The 23,052-nt window shown below is 44.1% G+C and overlaps 1 protein-coding gene across 1 annotated transcript in view; it reads right to left on the bottom strand.

The window, feature by feature from the left end:
• Window positions 1-22,610, bottom strand: part of KLHL15 (kelch like family member 15) — a 47,371-nt gene extending 24,761 nt beyond the window's left edge. The window contains exons 1-3 of the mRNA XM_023202605.1: window positions 22,438-22,610; window positions 22,153-22,354; window positions 2,185-2,896 (exon numbers count right to left, since the gene is read on the bottom strand). Of these exons, the coding sequence (XP_023058373.1) occupies window positions 2,185-2,889 (705 nt within the window). The 5' untranslated portion in view covers window positions 2,890-2,896; window positions 22,153-22,354; window positions 22,438-22,610. The remainder of the gene's footprint in view (window positions 1-2,184; window positions 2,897-22,152; window positions 22,355-22,437) is intronic.
• Between the last annotated feature and the right edge of the window lie 442 nt (window positions 22,611-23,052).

Genomic DNA, 23,052 nt, shown 5'->3' with positions numbered 1-23,052 from the left:
CTCACGCCTGTAATCCCAGCTACTCAGGAGGCTGAGGCATGAGATTCGATTGAGCCTGGGAGACAGAGGTTGCAGTGAGCCGAGATAGCGCCACTGCACTCCAGCCTGGGTGACAGAGCAAGACTCCGTCTCAAAAAAAGAAAATCTACTGCTATCAATTATCTATCATATTGTCTGACAAGAGGGAAAATCTTACCTTTTATTTCACAGTACCTTCCATCTAGACTGAGGTTGAAGGGGTTTTGTTCTAGTAGTGGGAAAGAATTTGCATTTAATGTATAAAGACAAAACAGGGGCCAGGTACAGTGTCTCATGCCTATAATCCCAGCACTTTGGGAGGCCAAGGCGGGTGGATGACTTGAGGCCAGGAGTTTGAGACGAGCCTGGCCAAGATGGTGAAACCCCGTCTCTACTAAAAACACACAAAAAATTAGCCAGGCGTGGTGGTGGGTACCTGTAATACCAGCTACTCGGGAGGCTGAGGCAGAAGAATCACTGGAACCCAGGAGGTGGAGGCTGCAGTGAGCCAAGATCATGGCACTGCACTCCAGCCTGGGCGAGAGTGAGATTCCATCTCAAAAACAAAAAACAAAAACCAAAAAAACCCCAAAACAAAACAGGATTCCCTAGGGAAAGAGAGCAATAAAAACAAAAGGAAAAAAAAAAATCAAAACATCAGAGACAAATGATTTACATAATTGATGTGGGGCTGATTATCACTAAACCAAATATAATTAAGAAATATATTCTTGGCCGGGCAGGGGGTGGCTCAGGCCTGTAATCCCAGCACTTTGGGAGGCCGAGGCCGGTGGATCATGAGGTCAGGAGTTCGAGACCAGCCTGACCAAGATGGTTAAACCCCGTCTTTACTAAAAAATACAAAAATTAGCCAGGTGCAGTGGCGGGCACCTGTGTAATCCCAGCTACTCGGGAGGCTGAGGCAAGAGAATCGCTTGAACCCGGGAGGCGGAGTTTGCAGTGAGCCGAGATCACATCACTGCACTCTAGCCTGGGCGACAGAGCAAGACTCCATCTCAAATTTTTAAAAAAATTATATATACATATACACATACTTTCGTTTCAATTATTTTTGCTATATCAATACATTCGGAGAATAAAAGATAAAAATCCACAAAACTGAATTCTCAGTTTCACAGCATTTTGGAAGAAAAAAAATATGTCAGGCTGCTGTTATTCAAAGGTGCAAATGGGTTTATTTTTCAAATGGCATAAACAACCCTCCTTTGCAGATATTTTTATAACCAGGTCTAATAACTAAAGCTGAGGAACTATTTAACATGAAAGGTGACCGACCAAGTTTTCAGTGTGCTTTCTAGAAAAAAGAGAAGATGCAAGAAGTAAACAGAACCCCAGAGGTAACCATGTGATTAGAAACCAATTAAGTTATTAAGCAATTACTAAAACTGCTCTATGACCCTTGGGCAAGAAAGGATCACAAGTGAAACTCTGATATAAAAATGAAAATGCTTACATGCAAAAAAAGGGCAAGGCTGTTTCAGAGAAAGACTATTTTTAAGAGATGGTAAAATGTGCCCAGGGATGGTCGATCAATGTAGATAGAGGATTTATAGTCTACTTGTTTAGGAATGCCAAAATGATGTTTTTAGACACATAACATGTTTTCATTGTCAAATTTAGTTACTATTCACAGTAAAACAGGGAAAACCAGAAAGTAAGAGTAGGGAAGAAAATCACCATTAGGGCCTATTGGTTTTCAAGAGCTATTTTGTATGTCCTTGCTATATTTTAGAAGAATAAGAAACTCTATTAATGTATACCATGCAGAACTCTTCTCAATGCCAATTTCTGCATGTATTACTTATATTTATTTTTAAAAAGAGATCTAGTCTGACTCGGTTCCAATTTAATTTGTGAAATGAAAAGCTACAGCAAACATGTAATATTTTGCATAAAATAATTATGCTTCAACTTTAAAAGTACTTTTAAAAGAAAACTATTCTACTACCTACGTGGTTTATCTTTCACCCACAAAATGTATTTTATAAAACCTAAATGCACAACAAATCAGGCTTCTTACACATAAAGTACTCTTATAACTTATTCATTCTTGGCTCCTAAGTAAGTCTGTGAATCTTATCCATAAAGACATACACTGCCTTAACTAAATGATGAGTACTGTCTATTGCTTTCAAACACACTAACCTTCTCAAAAACGCTGGTTGGGGTCATCAAGCAAAACCGGATATTCTGAATGATGGTATCGGTATGTCTCCAGCGTCTTCTATCATGCCGCAGCCAAGACTGCACAGCCTCGTACAGCTCTATCTCTGGGAACCTGCTCAGATGATCATCATCCAAATAAGACATGAGCTTCTCAAAGCTCAGATAGGACAGAAAGTCAGGCCTAGACATGAGTGGCACAAAGTTGTCTAGCAGAAAGGCATCCAACTTCTCCCTGACTCCCTCGATGTTTACGCCGAAATCATCTAAGAGTCTCATAATTTCTGCACAATTTTCTAGGCAGATCTTCGCTAAGAGAAAAGAGCAGCAGAACTTCACCACTTCTATAAGTTGAACATACATGGCAGCCTGAAGAATCTCATGAACGGTATTCATACTCAGCTCTATAGTACCGTAGTACATAAATTGCAGGACGTGGCTGAAACCAGTAGCTGTTAGACCTTTTAAATGAATTTTGTCCTGATCTCGTTCCCTCATGTCTGCAGTAAACATAATTCTGAAGTAGTCACTCTGGGTGGCCAAGAGTGCTTTATGGGCCTGGAACTGATGATCTTCAATAACCAGAGTGACATCAAGAAGCAATCCCTCCTCATACAGTGCTCTGAACCCAGCAGAGACACTGGTGTCATGGATGGAGGAACAGAATCCTTCCACGTCCCCTGCCATGAATCACCTGGAAAAAAAGTAATCAAAGACAACAATGTTAAACACTTCCATGCATTCAGAAGACCGTATTAACTTGGAGTTTTAACAATGTTTGCTATTATCTCAATTCCACTACGTAAGTCTAAAATGTACAAGTCCTTTGGGAGAAGACAAACTGAAGGTTTGCAGACTAATGTTTTTGGCTTCCCTACCTAAGGAAAAGAATCTATTAAAGATACTTCAATAGTTCATGCCTGTAACCCCAGCACTTGGGGAGGCCAAGGCAGGAAGATCGCTTGAGCCCAGGAGTTGGAGATCAGCCTGGGCAAGATGGCGAATCCCTGTCTCTATGAAATAATAGTAATAAAAAGTAGCTGGGCATGGTGGTACACTGCCAGCAGCCCCAGCTACTTCAGAGGCTGAGGTGGGAGAATCCCTTGAGCCCACGAGTTTGAGACTACAGTGAGCTATGATAGCACCACTGCACTCCAGCCTGGGCAACAGAGCAACACCCTCTCTCTTAAAAATATATACATATGTCGGGCAAGCGCGGTGGCTCACACCTGTAATCCCAGCACTTTGGGAGGCTGAGGTGGGTGGATTACCTGAGGTCAGGAGTTCAAGACCAGCCTGACCAATATGGTGAAACCCCGACTCTACTAAAAATACAAAAAGCAGCCAGGTGTGGTGGCATGCACCTGCAGTCCCAGCTACTCAGGAGACTAAGACAGGAGAATCACTTGAACTTGGGAGGTGGAGGCTGCAGTGAGCCGAGATCACGCCACTACACTCCAGCCTGGGAGACAGAGCGAGACTCCATCTCCAAAAAAAAAATATATATATATATATGCGCGCGCGCACACACACACATATATATGTCAAACAATGGTAAATTGTTACCTTACAAATAATATATGCCTATTCCATTGATTTCATACTGTTAATCAAATATACTTTAAACATGTTCCAAAATTAGCAACATAAAAAGGATTTCACAGCCAAACACTAAATTATGAGAAAAGGGACAAAAATGAAACTAAAAAGTACACCTTAAAACTCCTAGAAATTTACCTAAAGGAAATATTCAAATAAATAGCCAAGCTGTACATATAAGGTTTTTCTATCTAGGCTTATTATTAAAAAATTAGAAACTATTCAAAAGTCCAATAACAAATTATTAAAACATGATACGGTCCTACAATAAATTAACCATTTAAAATGATGCCAACAGTTTAACTATTTTTACAAAGAATATTTACCAGATATTGTATGGGAAAAAAAAGCAAGTGACCGCAGTATACTGAGTACATCTTCAAAAACTAAATACACATATATTTGTTAGCTGAGAAAAAGTCTGGAGAAATATGTACCAAAATAACGTCCCTGGGTAGTGGGTTTTCAGGAGAGGCTTTCTTTTCATTTACCTCATTACCCTTACTTTGAAAAACAATAATGATGTGATGCGTATATATTTAAAAATACAAATATATAATTTTAAAGGAAATTAAACCAAATCTTTCCATATCAGAGAAATGAAGGTAAAACAGCAGAGAACTATAATTAGATCTCTTAAATACAGCAGAATAAACTAATTCAGTCTACTTTTTTGATTTTTGGGGGACGGACTAGCTCTGCCGTCCAGGCTGGAGTGCAGTGACACAATCTCGGCTCACCGCAACCTCCGCCTCCCGGGTTCAAGTGATTCTCATGCCTCAGCCTCCCAAGTAGCTGGGTCTACAGGCACCTGCCACACACCCAGCTAATTTTTCTATTTTTAGTGAAGACGGGTTTCGCCATGTTGGCTAGGCTCATCTGAAACTCCTGACCTCAGGTGATCCATCTGACTCGGCCTCCCCAAAGTGGTGGGGTTACAGGCGTGAGCCACTGAGCCCAGTCACTAATTCAGTCTACTGGGCTATTTATGAAGCAAATTAATTTTCTCCTTTTTACATACCCCCTCCCAGGCCATCTATCTTTTTAATTCTCATCCTTACACAGCTCCCAGCTTCTTCCCCAATGACCCATCCTCCATCCCTGAATTCCCTCCCAAACCTTTCCACTGTGCCCCGTGGAACCTTACTTCAATGTAAACAAAACTCCCCTACGTGCTCAGGTTGGTCACAGAAAGTTCCCTCCTCAACTTCATTTAAATGAGACATAGTTTTCCTAAAAGTCACAGCTTCCAGGCCTCCTGCCTCCAACCTCTATCCCTACTCCCACGCACGTTAGAAAAAAAAAAAAAAAACTGTTAGAGCTTACAGACTTACTTTCCAAGCTTTCTCTCTCTTAGCTTTCTATTGTTCTTTTTCTAAAACCTGGCCTTTTGTTCAGATAAAAATTCATCTTCTGTCACCCCTTATCACTTCCATACACATCTTCTCCCCAATCACACTCAAACATTTGATGAAGACTTCAACACCTGGGCCAGGCACGGTGGCTCACATCTGTAATCCCAGCACTTTGGGAGGCTGAGGCAGGCGGATCACTTGAGGTCAAGAGTTCAAGACCAGCCTGGACAACATGGTAAAACCGTGTCTCTATTGAAAATACAAAAATTAAAGGCCAGGCGTGGTGGCTCATGCCTGTAATCCCAACACTTTGGGAAGCCGAGGTGGGTAGATCACCTGAGGTCAGGAGTTTGAGACCAGCCTGGCCAACATGGTGAAACCCCATCTCTACTAAAAATATAAAAATTAACCAGGCGTGGTGGCAGTCCCCTGTAATCCCAGCTACTCAGGAGGCTGAGGCAGGAGAATCGCTTGAACCCAGGAGGCAGAGGTTGCAGTGAGCCGAGATTGCGCCACTGCACTCCAACCTGGGCGACAAGAGTGAAACTCCGTCTCAAAATAAAGAAAATAAAAAACAAATACAAAAATTAGCTGCACATGGTAGTGGGTGCCTGTAGTCCCATCTACTCTGGAGGCTGAGACAGGAGAAATCTCCTGAACCCAGGAGGTGGAGGTCACAGTGAGCCAAGACTGCACCACTGCACTCAAGCCTGGGCGACAGAGCGAGACTCCATTTCAAAAAAAAAAAAAAAGGGCCAGGCGCAGTGGCTCACGCCCGTAACCCCAGCACTTTGGGAGGCCTAGGAGGGCGGATCGCCTGAGGTCAGGAGTTCAAGACCAGCCTGGTCAACATGGCAAAACCTCGTCTCCACTAAAAATACAAAAATTAGGCACGCGTGGTGGCTGGCACCTGTAATCCCAACTACTTGGGAAGCTGAGGCAGGAGAATCCCTGGAACCCGGGAGGCGAAGGGTGCAGTGAGCCAAGATCACGCCACTGCACTCCAGCCTGGGAGACAGAGCAAGACTCCATCACAAAAAAAAAAAAAAAAAAAAAGACTTCAACACCTGGCTAAGTCATCTTTCACACCTCTTCAATGTTCACATGAGATCACCCATCCAAAAACTGTAAGTCAAAACTCCCTGACCATCTCAACTCCTACAACCTCCCGACTTATTCCATTGCAAACCCTCCTCCCACCCAACTTGGACCTGTCCCTGATCCAGAACTGGTCTACATCTGAAATCTTAACTGTCAACTTCTTACTTAACCCTCCTACTCTCCTTTCACTTGGTCTATGATATAACTTTACCCTCTGTCCTTCTCCAGTTTAGACCTTCCCATATCAGAGCAACCACTTTCTAACTAGGGCCTTCATCCCTTAACTCTCTGCCTGTCCTCCATCCCTGCCCTGCTAAACAAAAACTATGCTGACTGGCCCTTTAATCATGGGCCAATCTTCAGTGCCTCTGGGCAGTTTCATCCACTGAACAGTTGTTATTCCCTGCTGATACAACACTGATGGACCATGAAAGATGTTCCCAAACTAAGAACAACAGATATGGACAAATCTCTGGGATACTATAGCCATTTTTTAAGCACCTTCTAGAATACCTCATGACTTGGGATCATATGTTGGAGGTATTTGCTAGAACATGATCTATAAACCACACCAGCCTAAAAGAGCACTAAGGATGTGGCAGCCAACATCTACGGCTCTGAATTTCCACCAGTGACACTGTGGGACCTAATCTCCGAAGTTCTGTCCTTCCCCTGGTTAGGTGTTTGGATGGACCCCGAGCCGTCCAGAGAAGCAGCTGGCACTGCAGTCAACTGCTGTCACTTGTTCTACCTCCTTTTTCAGGGAGGTTGTCACTGCCAGTGTTACCACTCTGTCAATGCCTTCCCATTTCATTTACTAAAAGGAAGAGCCCTTCTGTGTGCCAGGTACTGTGTTAGGTATGGAGGTAAGTGCCATTTGGGAATCCCTCTGTACTCTGGGTTCGGCTGAGCCCTCAGTTGCCGAGAAGGAAAAGGTGGTATCCATGTACGCACTAAAAAGATGCCACTTCTCCACTCCCATGAATAAACTATCACTAGATTTACTACTTTGTGTCATCAATATGTTGTCCATGATACCCTTTATTCAACTTCCTGACAGATTAACCCGTTTATTCAATAGTTATCCCAGCCCAAAGTCATCTCAAAAAAAAAAAAAAAAAAGAAAGAAAGAAAACAAAACAAAAAACCCTTTTTAATAAATAAGAAAAGGCAGGCATGAGTGGCTCATGCCTATAATCCCAGCACTTTGGGAGGCTGAGGTAGGAGGATTGCTTGAGGCCAGAAGTTCAGGACCAGCCTCGGCAACATAGTGAGACACTGTCTCTTTAAAAAAAAAAAAAGGCGGGGGGGGGGGGATGGGGCCACGCACTGTGGCTCATGCCTGTAATCCCAGCACTTTGGGAGACCGAGGCAGGCAGATCACGAGGTAAGGAGTTCCAGGCCAGCCTGGCCAACATGGTGAAACCCCATCTCTACTAAAAATACAAAAATTAGCCAGGCGTGGTGGCACATGCCTTTAACCACAACTACTTGGGAGGCTGAGACACAGAACTGTTTGAACCTGGGAGGTGGAGGTTGCAGTGAACCAAGATTGTACTACTGCACTCCAGCCTGGGCAACAGAGCAAGACTCCGTCTCAAAAAAAAAAAAAAAAAAAGCTGGGCACGGTGGCTCACATCTGTAGTCCCAGCTACTCGGGAGGCTGAGGTGAGAGAATCACCTGAGTCCAGGAAGTTGAGGCTGCAGAGCCATGATTATGCCACTGCATTTCAGCCTGGATGATACAGTGAGACCCTGTCTCAAAGAAAGAAAGAAATAAAAAGAGTCTAAAAGGATAGAATGCCAAAAACATTAAAAACGGTAGAGCAGGCCAAGTGCGGTGGCTCACGCCTGTAATCCCAGCATTTTGGGAGACCAAGGTGGGCGGATTGCTTGAGGTCAGGAGTTCAAGACCAGCCTGGCCAACATGGCGAAACCTTGTCTCTACTAAAAATACAAAAATTAGCTGGTGGCAGGTGCCTGCAATCCCAGTTACTCGGGTGGGAGGAAGCTTAGGCAGGGGAATCGCTTGAACCTGGGAGGTGGAGCTTGCAGTGAGCTGAGATTGTACCACTGCACTCCAGCCTGGATGACAGAGCAAGACCCTGTCTCAAAAAAATAAAAAATAAAAAATGGTAGATAAATAAAAATAGATAAATAAAACAGGTAGTTTTACTTTTATCCCTTCCTATTTGCTAATCTGTGTTTTCTAATCTATTTCCAATAAAAGTGTATTACTGCTTTTTTAAAAGTTCATAAAAATCTCTTTAAAAGGCCCTAATTGGTCCAATTCAGAGGTTACATTCTAGTCCCCATTTCCCTGGATCCTTCTGCAGCATAAATTATGCTCAGCTCTTCACACTCTCAGCTCCATGATACTGTGCTCCTGATTCTCTTCCTAGTTCTGGGCTGCTCATTTCTCAATCTCCTTCATGGGCTCACTTTTCTTGAGCTATCCTTTAAACATTGGTATTCCCCAGGATTCTGTTCTTGCCTCTTTTCTCATCTAAATACTTTGTCTCCCTAAATGAGCTCACCTAAATCCATGGTTTCTACTTATATGCACTTTCACCAGTACCTTGATAATCTCTGTCCAGATCTCCATCCTTACTCCAGTCCATATATATGTGGAATCAACTGCCTAGCAGACACTTCTGGGTGCTCCATTTTGGGATGATCCTATTTTGCCATCTCAAAAGCAACATGTCTAAACAATCATAATTCTATTCTGCCCCCACATCAGATTTTTCAGTATTCCCCATCTTCTCAAGAGGCATTTGAGGTTCCCGCTTTCCTCCCTTCTCTCCCCTAACCTACCTTTAAGTCCTACTGATTCTACCACATTAAAGGTTCACTAATCTAAGACCGCAAAGTATGTAAAAGATGAAATAACAAATTTTTATTAGTACTCCATTAATCGAAAGCTGTACCATTTCATTTGGAAAGGTAGAACACAAGAGGGCTATCTATAATTTGGAAAAAAATAAATTCTGGAAACTGTAATCAATGCTTGGCAAAACACCTTTACTAATACATTTAAGAACAAAGTAAGCTACAAGTTTGGTCTTGTTTATCTGAACTACTGATTTAGTTTTTAGAGACAGGGTCTTGCTATGTTCCCCAGGCTGGAGTGCAGTAGCTATTCACAGGCATGATCACAGTACACAACAGTCTTGAACTGCTGGGCTCAAGCGATCCTCCTACGTCAGTCTCCTCAGTAGGCACGCCACTGCATCCAGCTTAAAAAAAATTTTTTTTTTTTTTTGAGATGGAGTCTCACTCTGTCGCCCAGGCTGGAGTGCAGTGGTGCGATCTCCACTCACTACAACCTCCAGCTTCTGGGTTCAAGCGATTCTCCTACCTCAGCCTCCCAAGTAGCTGGGGTTAGAGATACGCGCCACTAGGCTCAGTTAATTTTTTTTTTTTTTTTGTATTTTGAGTAGAGACAGGGTTTTGTCTTGTTGGCCAGCTGGTCTCAAACTCCTGACATCAAGAGATCTGCCTGCCTCGGCCTCCCAAAGTGCTGGGATTACAGGCATAAGCCACCATTCCCAGGCTTGAATTATTTTCAAAGGTAAAATTGATGAGCTTAGAATTTTCCTACACACACAAATGCATACTGGGAACAAAAGGAATCTCATACAGTGTGGTGTTTGAATAACCAGTCTAAGAGGGCTATCAACATCACACTAATTACCAGTTTTCCAAATAATTAGAATAGGGCTGGGTGTGGGGCTCACACCTGTAATCCCACACTTTGGGAGGCCAAGGGAGGAGGACTGCTTGAGCCCAGGAGTTTGAGACAAGCCTAAGCAACATAGTGAGTTCCCATCTCTAAAAAAAGTAATAATAGAAAAATATATAATTAAAAACAACAAATTAAACCGGATGAAAAATTTGATATTACATTTTTTTTTTCAGGATCCTTATGGTCACCAACGATCACTCTGCCTTGTCATGCTGTATTGGTCTGCAGGGAGTTGTGGCTTGTGCCTGTAATCCAAGCAACTCAGGAGGCTGAGGTGGGAGGATCACTTGAAAGAACAGCGTGAGAAACAAAGACCCCATCTCTAACAAAATTAAAAAAAAAAAAAGGCCGGGCGCGGTGGCTCAAGCCTGTAATCCTAGCACTTTGGGAGGCCGAGACGGGCGGATCACAAGGTCAGGAGATCGAGACCACCCTGGCGAATACAGTGAAACCCCGTCTCTACTAAAGAATACAAAAAACTAGCCGGGCGACGAGGCGGGCGCCTGTAGTCCCAGCTACTCGGGAGGCTGAGGCAGGAGAATGGCGTAAACCCGGGAGGCGGAGCTTGCAGTGAGCTGAGATCCGGCCACCGCACTCCAGCCTGGGCGACAAAACAAGACCCCCTCTAAAAAAAAAAAAAAAAAAAAACATCGGCCGGGCGCAGTGGCTCACACCTGTAATCCCAGCACTTTGGGAGGCCGAGGCGGGCAGATTACAAGGTCAGGAGATCGAGACCATCCTCGTTAACACGGTGAAACCCAGTCTCCACTAAAAATACAAAAAATTAGCTGGGCGTGGTGGTGGGTGCCTGTAGTCACAGCTACTCGGGAGGCTGAGGCAGGAGAATGGCATGAACCTGAGAGGCAGAGCTTGCAGTGAGCCGAGATCGCGCCACTGCACTCCAGCCTGGGCAACGGAGCGAGACTCCGTCTCTTAAAAAAATAAAAATAAAAAAAAAATCAAATGGGCATGGTGGCATGCACCTACAGTCTCAGCTACTCGGGAGGCTGAGGCAGGAATTTCAGGCTACAGTGAGCCATAATCATGCCACTGCTTTCCAGCCTGCGCAGTAGAACAAGACCCAAATCTAAAAGCAAAAATAAAGATTTATTGGTCACATTTAATGAAGATTTAATAATAGAAGGCTGGAAATCAGTGTTCATATACTTGAGAGTAAACTACTTTGTGCTTCGTTAATCTGTTATTTTGACAATGCCTAAAAATACCATACTTCATGTCAAAGTCACCCTCTCTATTCAACAGTTAATCACTACCTGAAAAGGTCTAAAACAGTTAATATTCACATTTCTTTTTTTTTTTTTCTTTGAGGCGGAGTCTCGCTCTGTCTCCCAGGCTGGAGTGCAGTGGCGCGATCTCGGCTCACTGCAAGCTCCGCCTCCCGGGTTCACGCCATTCTCCTGCCTCAGCCTCCCGAGTAGCTGGGACTACAGGCGCCTGCCACCTCGCCCGGCTAGTTTTTTGTATTTTTAGTAGAGATGGGGTTTCACCGTGTTAGCCAGGATGGTCTCGATCTCCTGACCTCGTGATCCGCCCACCTCGGCCTCCCAAAGTGCAGGGATTACAAGCGTGAGCCACCTCGCCCGGCCAGCATTCACATTTCTGAAAAATACTCCATCTAAATTTATAAAAGGAGAAACTATGCTTTCTCAAAAAAACAAAAAACAAAAAAACAACCAACAATCAAGGTTCCAGATACTTACTATGGTGGAAATATTGTAAGGCAGAGAAGCAGCGGGGGAAAAAACAGGAGGAGGAGGAAGAGGATTGGTAAACTGTGAGTCAAAAGACCCCAAAGACATACTTGTAAAGACAGCTCCTGCCTAAGTACACAGCACTCTCCTCTGGGCACCCAGCCTGCCGAGAGGGACTCCTAGCAGGCAGCCTCCCAATTTGTGATCCTGGCCACAGTCACTCATGGTCATACAGGAGTGGGAAATATGAATCAAGATGAACAGAAACTTAGCAAAGGCGAGGGGAGAGAAGAGAGAAACAAAGAGAAAAAGAGAGAGATGTGTATTGACTGTGTATGACGGGAACTGGAACATGTCAAAGAGCAGCTGTGGGCACCCACTTCTGTCTGCCATGTGGGCTGAAGATCATAGAAAGGCAGTCAACTGAGAAAGAACAAAGCCAAAAGAAGGACAGGGAGCGTTCCTGAACACCTCATTCTCCCAGTTGCTAGACCCAGTTCTATGTCTGCCCTTGGGTTCTGAGAGAGCCTTACATTCTTAGAATAAATTCTTCCTCTTTACTACCTTAGGTTGATTTTTCCTACTTATAACCAAGGGTCCTAACTAATAGTTTTAGAACAGAAATATCTATAAGTTACTCAAACTTTCTTGGCCTTCTCTTTGCATCTGTAAAAACAAGAGCACTAGACATGATCTCTAAAATGTTTTTAGTCCTAAAATTCTCATTCTTTTCATATGATTTTGTAAATATGCAATGCACTAAATACGCATGCCAGTTAAATAAACTATAGTTACTTTTAAAGTATCAGCAATACATTTGTGAAGTTTACCTGATCTAAACAGACTTCTAAAACTAATCTGCAATAGCCAAGACATATGCAGTAACTTATTTTCTACCTAAAAAGCTCAGTGCATTTATCAATAAGACTAACAACTTTAGAGAGCAGTATTTTACTTTTATGGTAACCATGTATGAAGTAGAAAACAGTGAAATACTCAGTGATTAAGTGACCAAAATGATAGTCTCTAGATGGAAGTAGTAAGTAAGGGTATAGGTCTGGAGTCAGATGCCTAGGTTTGAAGCATGGTTCTACCTCTTATTAGCTCTGTAACATTGGGGCAAGCTACTCAGCCTCTCTGTGCTCTAAAATGCAAAATCTGAACCGGACGCAGTGGCTCACGCCCGTAATCCCAGCACTCTGGGAGGCCGAGGTGGGCAGATCACCTGAGGTCAGGAGTTCTAGACCAGCCTGGTCAATGTGGTGAAACCCCGTCTCTACTACAAATACAAAAATTAGCCAGGTGTGGTGGCTGGCACCTGTAATCCCAGCTACTTGGGAGGCTGAGGCAGGAGAATCGCTTGAACCTGGGAGGCGGAGGTTGCAGTGAGCCGAGATCAGTTCATTGCACTCTACCCTGGGCAACAAGAGTGAAACTCCATCTCAAATTGATTAATTAATTTAAAAAGTATAAAATCGAAAACTTTAAAAATGGGGTACCTCAAGCCAGGTGCAGTGGCTCACACTTGTAATCCTAGCACTTTGGGAGGCCAAGGCGGGCGGATCACAAGGTCAGGAGATCGAGACCATTCTGGCTAACGTGGTGAAACCCCGTCTCTACTAAAAATACAAAAAAAATTAGCCGAGCATGGTGGTGGGTGCCTGTAGTCCCAGCTACTCGGGAGGCTGAGGCAGGAGAATGGCGTGAACCTGGGAGGTGGAGCTTGCAGTGAGTCGAGATGGCGTCACTGCACTCCAGCCTGGGTGACAGAGCAAGACTCCATCTCAAAAAAAAAAATTGGGGTACTTGGACAGGTGCAGTGGCTCACGCCTGTAATCCCAGCTACTCGGGAGGTTGAGCTGGGAGAACTGCTTGAACCCACAAGGTGGAGGTTGAGATGAGCAGAGATTGCACCACTGCACTCCAGCCTGGGCAACAGAGTGAGACCCTGTCTCAAAAAAAAAAAAAAAAAAAAAACTGGGGTACTAACAATAGAACCTACCTTACAGGTTGCCGTGAGGATTAAATGAATTAAAGGATGTAAAGCACTCAGAACGGTGCATGGACCTTAAGTACACTGTAATATTAAGGCTTATTATCATGCCCCTTCATGTTGTGCTACTAGAGCCAAAATAGTAAGCCTGATATAGTTAACTCTGAAGAAACTCCCCAGCCCACCTTCTGAGTATAGTTTCTCAGGACTCAGGACCCAGGTCAACTCTAACTCCACAGATAAAGACTGTAATGTCCACGGGTGAACTGACTTTTTATTCAAGGTCATAGAATTAGTAGTTAGAAATAAAGTTAAGACTAGATTCTAGCCTGGGCAATATATCAAAACCCTGTCTCTACAAAAATTATCTGGGCGTGGCAGTGTGTGCCTGTAGTCTCAGCTACTTGGGAGGCTGAGGCAGGAAAATTGCCTGAGCCCAGGAGGCAGAGGTTGCAATGAGCTGAGATGGCGCCATTGCACTCCAGCCTGGGCAACAGAGTAAGAGCCTGTCTCAAAAAAAAAAAAAAAAAGATTAGAGTCTATTTGCAAAAAATACAAAATAGTGTGGTCGGAAAAAGCAAAACCTCTGAAATCAAAGTGCTTACTAGTATTTACTGTGTGACCTAGAGAAATGTTGTTAACTTCCTAATACTGGTTTCCATCCATACATTACTAATAATCATCGTCATCTTATTATCAAGTTAGGGTGGTGAATAAATGAATTAACGTTAAGTGAGAACCCTCAATCTCCTCTCTACCGATCGCATGCCTCCCTAGGGTTTATCATAATGCAGATTTACAACAGATCAGGGTCAGGCGTGGTGGCTCATGTCTGTAAGCCCACTACTTTGGGAAGCCAAGGTGGGCAGATCACTTGAGCCCGGGAGTTCGAGGCCAGCCTGGGCAATGTGGTAAAACCCCATCTCTACTAAAAACACAAAAATTAGTTAGATGTGGTGGTGTGTGACTGTAGTCCCAGCTACTCAGGAGGCTGAAGTCAGACGATAAACTGAGCCCGGGAGGCCGAGGCTGCATTGAGCTATAATCCACCACTGAACTTCAGCCTGGGCAATAGAGTGAGACCGTGTCTCAAAAACAAACAAACAAACAAACAAACAAAACTGTGTATATAACTCTTTAACTGGGTGCAGCAGCCTCATGCCTGTAATCCCAACATTTTGGGAGACAAGGCACGAGGATCACTTGATACAGGAGTTCAAGACCAGCCTGGGCAACGTGGCTGGACCTCTTCTCTACAAAAAAATTTTTTAAAAAATAGCAGAGCTTGGCCGGGCGCGGTGGCTCACGCCTGTAATCCCAGCACTTTGGGAGGCCGAGGCGGGCGGACCACAAGGTCAGGAGATCGAGACCACGGTGAAACCCCGTTTCTACTAAAAATACAAAAAATTAGCCGGGCGCGGTGGCGGGCGCCTGTAGTCCCAGCTACTCAGGAGGCTGAGGCAGAAGAATGGCGTGAACCCGGGAGGTGGAGCTTGCAGTGAGCCAAGATTGCGCCACTGCACTCCAGCCTAGGGGACAGAGCGAGACTCCGTCTCAAAAAAAAAAAAAAAAAAAAATAGCAGAGCTTGGTGGCATGCTCCTGTGGCCCCAGCTACTTGGGAGGCTGAGGCAGGAAAATCGCTTGAGCTGAAGATGTCGAGGCTGCAGTGAACCACGATGAAGCCACTGCATTCCAGCCGGGGCGACAGAACAAGGCCCTGTCTCTAAAAAGAAATGTAAGTACAGAATTATATCAATTTAAGGAAGAAAACTATTATAAGAACTACTTTGCAATGGCAGAGACAGCAGCGGCGGCAGCAGCATGCTCAACAAGAAGTGTGTAGCCCCACTCTCCCAAAAGAAAACGAATCATTGTAAAACACAAAAACCTTATATAAGAATTCTTTAAATCAGTGAGTGCTGGAGGAAAAATTTAAGAGGCTTTGAGAAAAAAACATTTACTGACAAAATGTTCAATGTACAAAAATTCTGTATCCTTACTTTTCACATATAGGTTTATCAACATTTTATACATGCCCTTCAGAATTTCAAATGGTAGGTTTTTTTTTCCCCGAGAGGGGAACCAACCTAAATTAGACCAAATGACAAAGCATACTTATACTACCAGGAAGGAAATACTGAAGAATGTATCTTGTTTCATAAACTTGGTACTGACTAAATAAAAGAAAGCCTCACATTTTTGTGCCTAAGAATGAATAGTATAGGGATTCTCAAAGCATGATCTGGGGACAAGTGAATCCAGTTGTCCTAAAAGATTCCAGTCCCCACTAAAGGGGCTTCCCAATGTCAAAATTATTATCAAAATAATTTTTTTTTAAGTTATTGGTCAGCCAGGCACGGTGGCTCACATCCACGATCTTAGCACCCTGGGAGGTAGAGGTGGGCTGATCACTTGAGCTCAGGTCAATATGGTGAAACCCTGTCTCTACTAAAAAATACAAAACTTAGCCAGAGGTGGTGGCATGTGCCTCTAATCCCAGCTACTCAGGAGGGTAAGGCATGAGAATTGCTTGAACCCGGGAGGCAGAGGTTGCAGTGAACGAAGATTGCGCCACCACACTCCAGCCTGGGCGACAGAGCAAGACTCCTTCTCAAAATAAATACACAAATAAAGAATAGTTATTTGTCTTTTTCACTTTCATTGTTTTCCAGAGGTTTACACATGGTATGTGATATTGCAACAGACTGAATGCAGAAGCTGATGAGAAGCTCACTGGCTTTTATTAAGCCAGATATTAAAGAGATTTACAAAAATTTAAAACAATGCTAATCTTTCCACCAAGTTCTTAACTGTTTTAGAAAAGTTATTTTTCATTAAAAAAAAGTTATTTAGGTTACCATGCAACAGACTTAATTTTTATTTGTTTATTTTTTGAGACAGTCTCACTCTGCACCCAGGCTGGAGTACAGTGGCATGATCTCTGTAACCTCTGCCTCCGGGGTTCAAGCGATTCTCCTGCCTGAGTAGCTGGGATTGCAGGCGCCCGCCATCACGCCTGGCTCATTTTTGTATTTTTAGTAGAGACCGGGTTTCACCAAGTTGCCCAGGCTGTTCTCAAACTCCTGGCCTCAAGCGATCCACCTGCCTTGGCCTCTCAAAGTGCTGGGATTACAGGTATGAGCCACCAAGCCCGGCCCCCACTAATTTTTAAGAGTAAAAAGAAGTCCTGAGACCACAGGTTTGAGAACTGAAAGTATAAGAGATAAGTGACCACACACACACACACACACACACACGTGCACGTACAAACCTCAACCTCTTCTTACTCCTACCTCTGCCCTGGAAGACTATTACTGCTATTTATGTCACAGAAATTTTGAACACTTCAAACTCTCTAGTGACCAGTAAAAAAAGAAGTCTGGGGGGGTGTAAAACTGGACAGGAAATTAAAGGCAAATAAATTAAATGCTTCCTTTTCAGTTATAAGGCTGTCATTCTGATGTGAAGGCAAAATTCTAGGCAATTAATTAAAAGACATTTCAAAATTAACCTCTATGTTTATGCCATAAGCAATAATTTATTGCTTTCACATTCCTTCCACAGCTGCTTGAAAATTCATACAAAAGCTTAACGTATTCAATGCAAAAGCTAGATTCTCAGAGGTTGATATAATATACTTATCCTCAATGAAAAATTTAAATAATTTCATACTATCTTCATCCCCAAACTGTTCTCCTACCAAAATTGATGTCTATGCAGAAAATGCCACAGTTGCATACTGAAAAGAGAATGCAAAGGCTTACTACAGATAAAAACAGAATTAATTTCTGAGTCATAACATTTCTCACTTCTGTAACCTATAAAGCAAAAAAATGTAAATTCGACAATCACAAAGCAGCCAACTTCTCAACATACCAATCTAAAACAAAAGACAAATTTAAAGACAGACTAAATTTTTAGCTCTATTAGTGGTCACTTTACTCTCAATACACTACTCAAATTGAAAACTCACTTTAATATGGGAGGAGCGGTTGTGTAAGTTAACTTTAATGTGTTTAATACTGGAAATTCTTTCTTGTCATCAAAATATTTTTATAACTCAGGACCAAACTGCAAATGACCATTTAACTAAACTATTAGGAGGGCCCTGGGTCCTCCAGCCTCCAGACCGGCACCAAATTACTTCACTTTTCAGGTATGTTTAGCATTTAGTCATCCTATAATACAAGAAGCCTTATAAGAAAAAAACACTCCTGCTTGAATGCTATTTTTCATCAGAAGACTTTAATTTAATGCTTCTCTGCTTATTCCACACTATGACTAGTAGTAGTCCAAGAGTGATGTCATGGAAAACAGCTTCCCTTAGCCTTTAGAGATTGGATCCAGTGAGAATTCTAGGAAAAGCCTCTACTGGGGAATAAAACCCCAAATCATCTAAGTTCTATTCTAACATGAAATCACAAATACTGTAATGTTAGCCTTTCAGTTCCTCATAAGAATTATACAACCAAACTAAATATTTTGGAAGGTCTTGCTGTTATGATACAGATTTCCTGCAAATCATTAAAAGTCTACGATATGTATCATTAACTAAATTCAAAGATCTTATCAGAGCAAAGAATTTTTTTTCTATCCATTCTTATATTCTTATATGTTTCAGTGATTGAGCCTGATGAGTTTTAAGGGTCTTACATTAAAAACAGAAAACCTGACAACATATTTTGCCTTTCCTAATTTCTTGTTTCCAAAGTTAAAATTTCAAATTCTGAAAAGGTCTTCCACTTTTGGACCAGCAGCAATACAACATATACCCTTGGCAGAAATGAATTATGAGAGCCTTTCCAATGATTCTTAAAATGGCAATAATAATAATCTTATATTACTATCTCCCTTGGTGCTGCTGTTCCTTGAAAACCAGCTACACTCCCAACTTAAGGCCTCTCTACACCCTGTTCCCTCCGCCAGGATCACACTATCCCCAGATATATATGGTTCCCTTAGGGTCTTTGGTGTCATTTCAGTGAGGCCTTCCTCAAACACCCTCTTTTAATGTCGCAAAACCCCATCTGCCCCATCAACCAGACAATCCCCATGCTCCTCCTCTTTATTTTTCTCTGCAGTATATTAAATGGCAATACAGACTATCCATTTTACTTAGTTTCCTTTCTGCTTCAATTTGGCGGTTTTGCTTCATTGACTGTTATATCTCCAGCACCTAAAACAGTGCTTGGCACATAATAAGTGCTTAATAAATATTTGTTGGAAAGACGGATAAATTTAATTCTCACAACCTTCCATGTTTTGTATCCATCCCAGACTTAAAGATGAGAACATCAAAGCTCACAGGTTAGGTAACTTGCCCAAGGCTATATAATTATTAGTAAGTTGTGAAGTTGGGGTCCGCCTGACTTCAGAGCCTTCCTGATTAAACACTGTTCTACAATGCCTCACGCATTGCTCCATCTTTCATTTCTCTTCAATAAAAACCACATGAGATACAGCACTCCAATTCAGAGAAAATAGATGCTAATAAAGTAATCCACCTCCTCTAAGCTAAAGATTCATTCTCCTCACAGTTAACATTATTCACTCTCAAAACATTTGCACTGGGAAAGGCCAGGCTTGACAACAGGCCACCTACATCATTTGCGGGGACTCTTGTTCAAAATCAGGGGAAAATGGCGTTAAAAGGCTGGGCGACGGCTGGGCGCAGTGGCTCACGTCTGCAATCCCAGCACTTTGGGAGGCCGAGACGGGCGGATCACTTGAGGTCAGGAGTTCGAGAGGAGCCTGGCTAATGTGATGAAACTCCGTCTCTACTAAAAATACAAAAATTAGCTGAGCATGGTGATGCGCATCTGTAACTCCAACTACTGGAGAGGCTGAGCAGGAGAATAGCTTGAACCCGGGAGGCGGAGGTTGCAGTGAGCCGAGATCGCACCACTGCACTCCAGCCTGGGAGACAGAGCGAGGCTGTCTCTCAAAAGAGAGAGAAAAAAAAAGCTGGGTGCCGCGACTCCCGCCTGTAATTCCAGCACTTTGGGAAGCCAAGGCAGGCGGATCACTTGAGTCCAGGAGTTTGAGACCAGCCTGGCCAACATGGTGAAACCCCGTCTCTACCAAAAATACAAAAATTAGCCGGGCGTGGTGGCGCATGCCTGTAATCCCAGCTACTCAGCAGGCTGAGGCCCAAGAATCCTTTGAGGCCAGGAGGTGGAGGTTCCAGTGAGCGAGGATCGCGCCACTCCACTCCAGCCTGGGCGACAGAACAAGACTCCGTCTTAAAAGGGAAAAAAAAAAGTCGTTAAAGGCAGTAAAATATAAAGCTTTTTCCTTTCTTCTGTGTCTCTCGACTATTTCATGGTGTTTTTTTTGAGACGGAGTTTTGCTCTTGTCGCCCAGGCTGGAGTGCGATGCCGCCATCTTGGATCACCAGAACTTCCGCCTCCAGGGTTCAAGAGATTCTACTGCCTCAGCCGCCAGAGTAGCTGGAACTAGAGTAGCTGGGACTACAGGCGTGTGCCACCACGCCCGGCTAATTTTGTATTTTTAGTAGACACGGGGTTTCTCCACGTTGGTCAGGCTGGTCTCAAACTCCTGGCCTCCCAAAGTGCTGGGATTACAGGCGTGAGCCACCGCTCCCGGCTCTCATGGGTGTTTTTTAAATTTTATGTTTAATGTCGTTCTGAGTAAAGGAAAATTAAAAATTTAAATTAGCATGACTTTTACCATTCACCCTTATACTGTACAATCCCAGTTTTACATGCAGATTATTAAACCAAGTGTGGGGCCCTTCTGAACATCCATGAAGCCAAGCCTGCCCTGGTCAAGGTTAGGTTTCTGAGATAACCCGACTCGAGGTAGAGAGAAGGTCAAACCTTGAAATTCCCAATAAAGCAATGATTTGTCAAAATTTTATCTTCAAGTTAAGTGATAAATCCAATCTATAAAACCAACCACTTTGAAGTAGGCTCTTCCTTTTACTATGTTAATCCTGTCCAACTTCTATTATTCTGCCTTTTTACAAAACACAAAAGCATACTCTGAAAAGATAACTGATATTGGACTAGACGATTATAAATTTAATAAAACACTTAACTACTCAAAACCATTTGTTAGCTAAAAATAACAATATACCCAAAAATGCTTCTCCTTCACTTTTTGTGGACCATTTAAGCCAAACCATACTGTATTTTTGATGTGCCAAGTAAAAATGATCCATACTGATCTGTTACACATATAAATTCTGGCAAAATAAATTCAATTTTCAAACCACAAATATTTACTATCCTATTATTTCCCCAAATTAATCAGCAAGAGTGCAAGTTAACATCCTCTACCACTGATAAACTGTGACTCTAAGCACCTACTACATGTTGTGATGATTAAAAATGAGAATCAAATTATGTAATTACATTAAGTGCTAAAAAGTTGAAATGTTCTATACATTTCTAGATCTATTAAGGATTACTGAAACATGAATGCATTGATAAGCTCTTAACCAATTTTCAAATTAGTAGAAGTATTAGAGCATCCTGCTCCCTAGATATGAAAAACAGGCATTAAAATTAGGGTATATATGTCTGCAAGGCATTTTCTAAATTACCACTTAATCAGATCACCAAAGGCAAACAAATTCAGAAAACAGAAAAGACTAAACAAATGTAAGGTGTTAACTAAATATTCAGAGTAAGAAAAGGGGCCTAAAGCGGCCTAGAACGAGGAAAAGCAAAGCGCCCACAGTAACGTTACATTTGAATTAAAGAATACCGTTATTTAAATAAGCAGTTAGCACTTCGTAGGAGGAAGGCCAAGCAACGTGACTATTATAGATCTATGGATTCACAGCACTGCTTTACTATCATTCCGTACTTATTTGCTTATATTTGTAATATAGAAATAAAGAGGCAGCAACAGTTAGCCACTACATTAACCACTCTAGCAAAGGTTACTTAAAAAACGGCCTTGCATTCTTACAACACTCTACTGTTAAGGATTATTTTCACATATATGACCTCATATAGTCCTCTCAACCCTGCGATGTTGGTACTACCGACTATATTTCATAGATAAGAAACCGAGGCTCGGTACGCGATTTTTTCTCAGAGTCACCCAAGTCGAACCCAGACCTTCCGATTCCTAGTTTTATGCCTCGCATTTCGCATAGTTCTATTTCAGGCATAAATTGAATTGTTAAAGGGAAGGAACGGGTTAGGGAAAAAATAATCATGGTACCTGCAGCTGTGTGCTGCAAAAAATGGCTGAATTATGCTTCTTCCTTTTTCTTTCTCGCTCTCTCTGGGGGAAAAAAAAAATTACATTTCAAACAATTTAAGTAAACTCAAAGACAAATGAGGTCCCGGCGTCTACCAAATGTTTGACTCGGGTCCGTGTAGAGAGGGCCGGCGAATTTGTGCCTAGCTCGGGGCCGCGGGCGAAGCCCGGGCTCCGCAGGCCGGCGGCCAGGGGCGGCTACGTACCTCGGGGGGTCCTGTCCAGCCTCTAGTGGACGGCAGTCTGCATCAGGAAGAACCGGGCCGGCGGGCCGATGGGTGGGCGGTCGGGCGCCGGGACGGCACTCGGCAGGCTCCTCGGACGTCTACGAGCGGCCGCTCCCGGCACGAGCCGGGTCGCTCCGGCGGGGCACGAGCGTGCTCGCCTGCAGCACCTTCTGGATAAGTCCTGGGAAAGAAGACAGCGCTGAGTCGCGAAACCAGACAGTCGGGCTCCGCACGAGGCGGCGCGGCGTCGGGGCCCGGACCGACCTTGCCAACGCCGGGGACCTCGCAGCACCCGGCGGGGCTCGGCGGAGGGCCGAGTGGGGCCGCGGGCGGGGGAAAGGGCTGGGGGGGCAGCAGGCAGAGACAGAAGCACCAGAGAAGGTAGCGTCGAGGACGGCGTCTCCAGGCTTCTGCCCCGAAGCGCGCCGAGCCTCGGGATCACCCACGCCGGGGGTGGAGGAAGGCGGGAAAGGGGTGGGGAAGGGGCGGGGCGTGCGGGGCCACGAGCCGGGGGCCGCTCCGGGCCGCGCGCCCCCTGCGGGCCGCGGGAGCCGCCCGGGGCCCGCCCAGGGAGGCGGGGCTGGTCGGCACGGGGCCCCGTGCGCCGTCGTCTTGACGCGGAAGCCCGCCACGCTGGGAGAGAGGGCGGAGGGTGGGAAGCCGTTGGGGGCGGGGAGCTGGCCCGGGAGGCCCCCCTCGGCCCCTGCTGGCGCCCCGAGGGGGCCAGCCTGTGGCCTGGCGGGTGTTTACCTTCCCCCTGGTCGAGCGCCAATGCCGCCATCTTTCAGCCTAAAGCGCGTCACTTCCGGCGCCACGGGAGCGGGAGCGGGTGTGGGAACTGGGGTGGGGGGCTGGCGGGGAAGGCCGTCCCGCGCCCTC

This window comes from Piliocolobus tephrosceles, chromosome 12, assembly GCF_002776525.5.
Source record: "Piliocolobus tephrosceles isolate RC106 chromosome 12, ASM277652v3, whole genome shotgun sequence".
Taxonomy (NCBI): domain Eukaryota; kingdom Metazoa; phylum Chordata; class Mammalia; order Primates; family Cercopithecidae; genus Piliocolobus; species Piliocolobus tephrosceles.
Note: the sequence above shows the minus strand (reverse complement) of the source record. Positions and strands in the feature narration are given on the sequence as shown.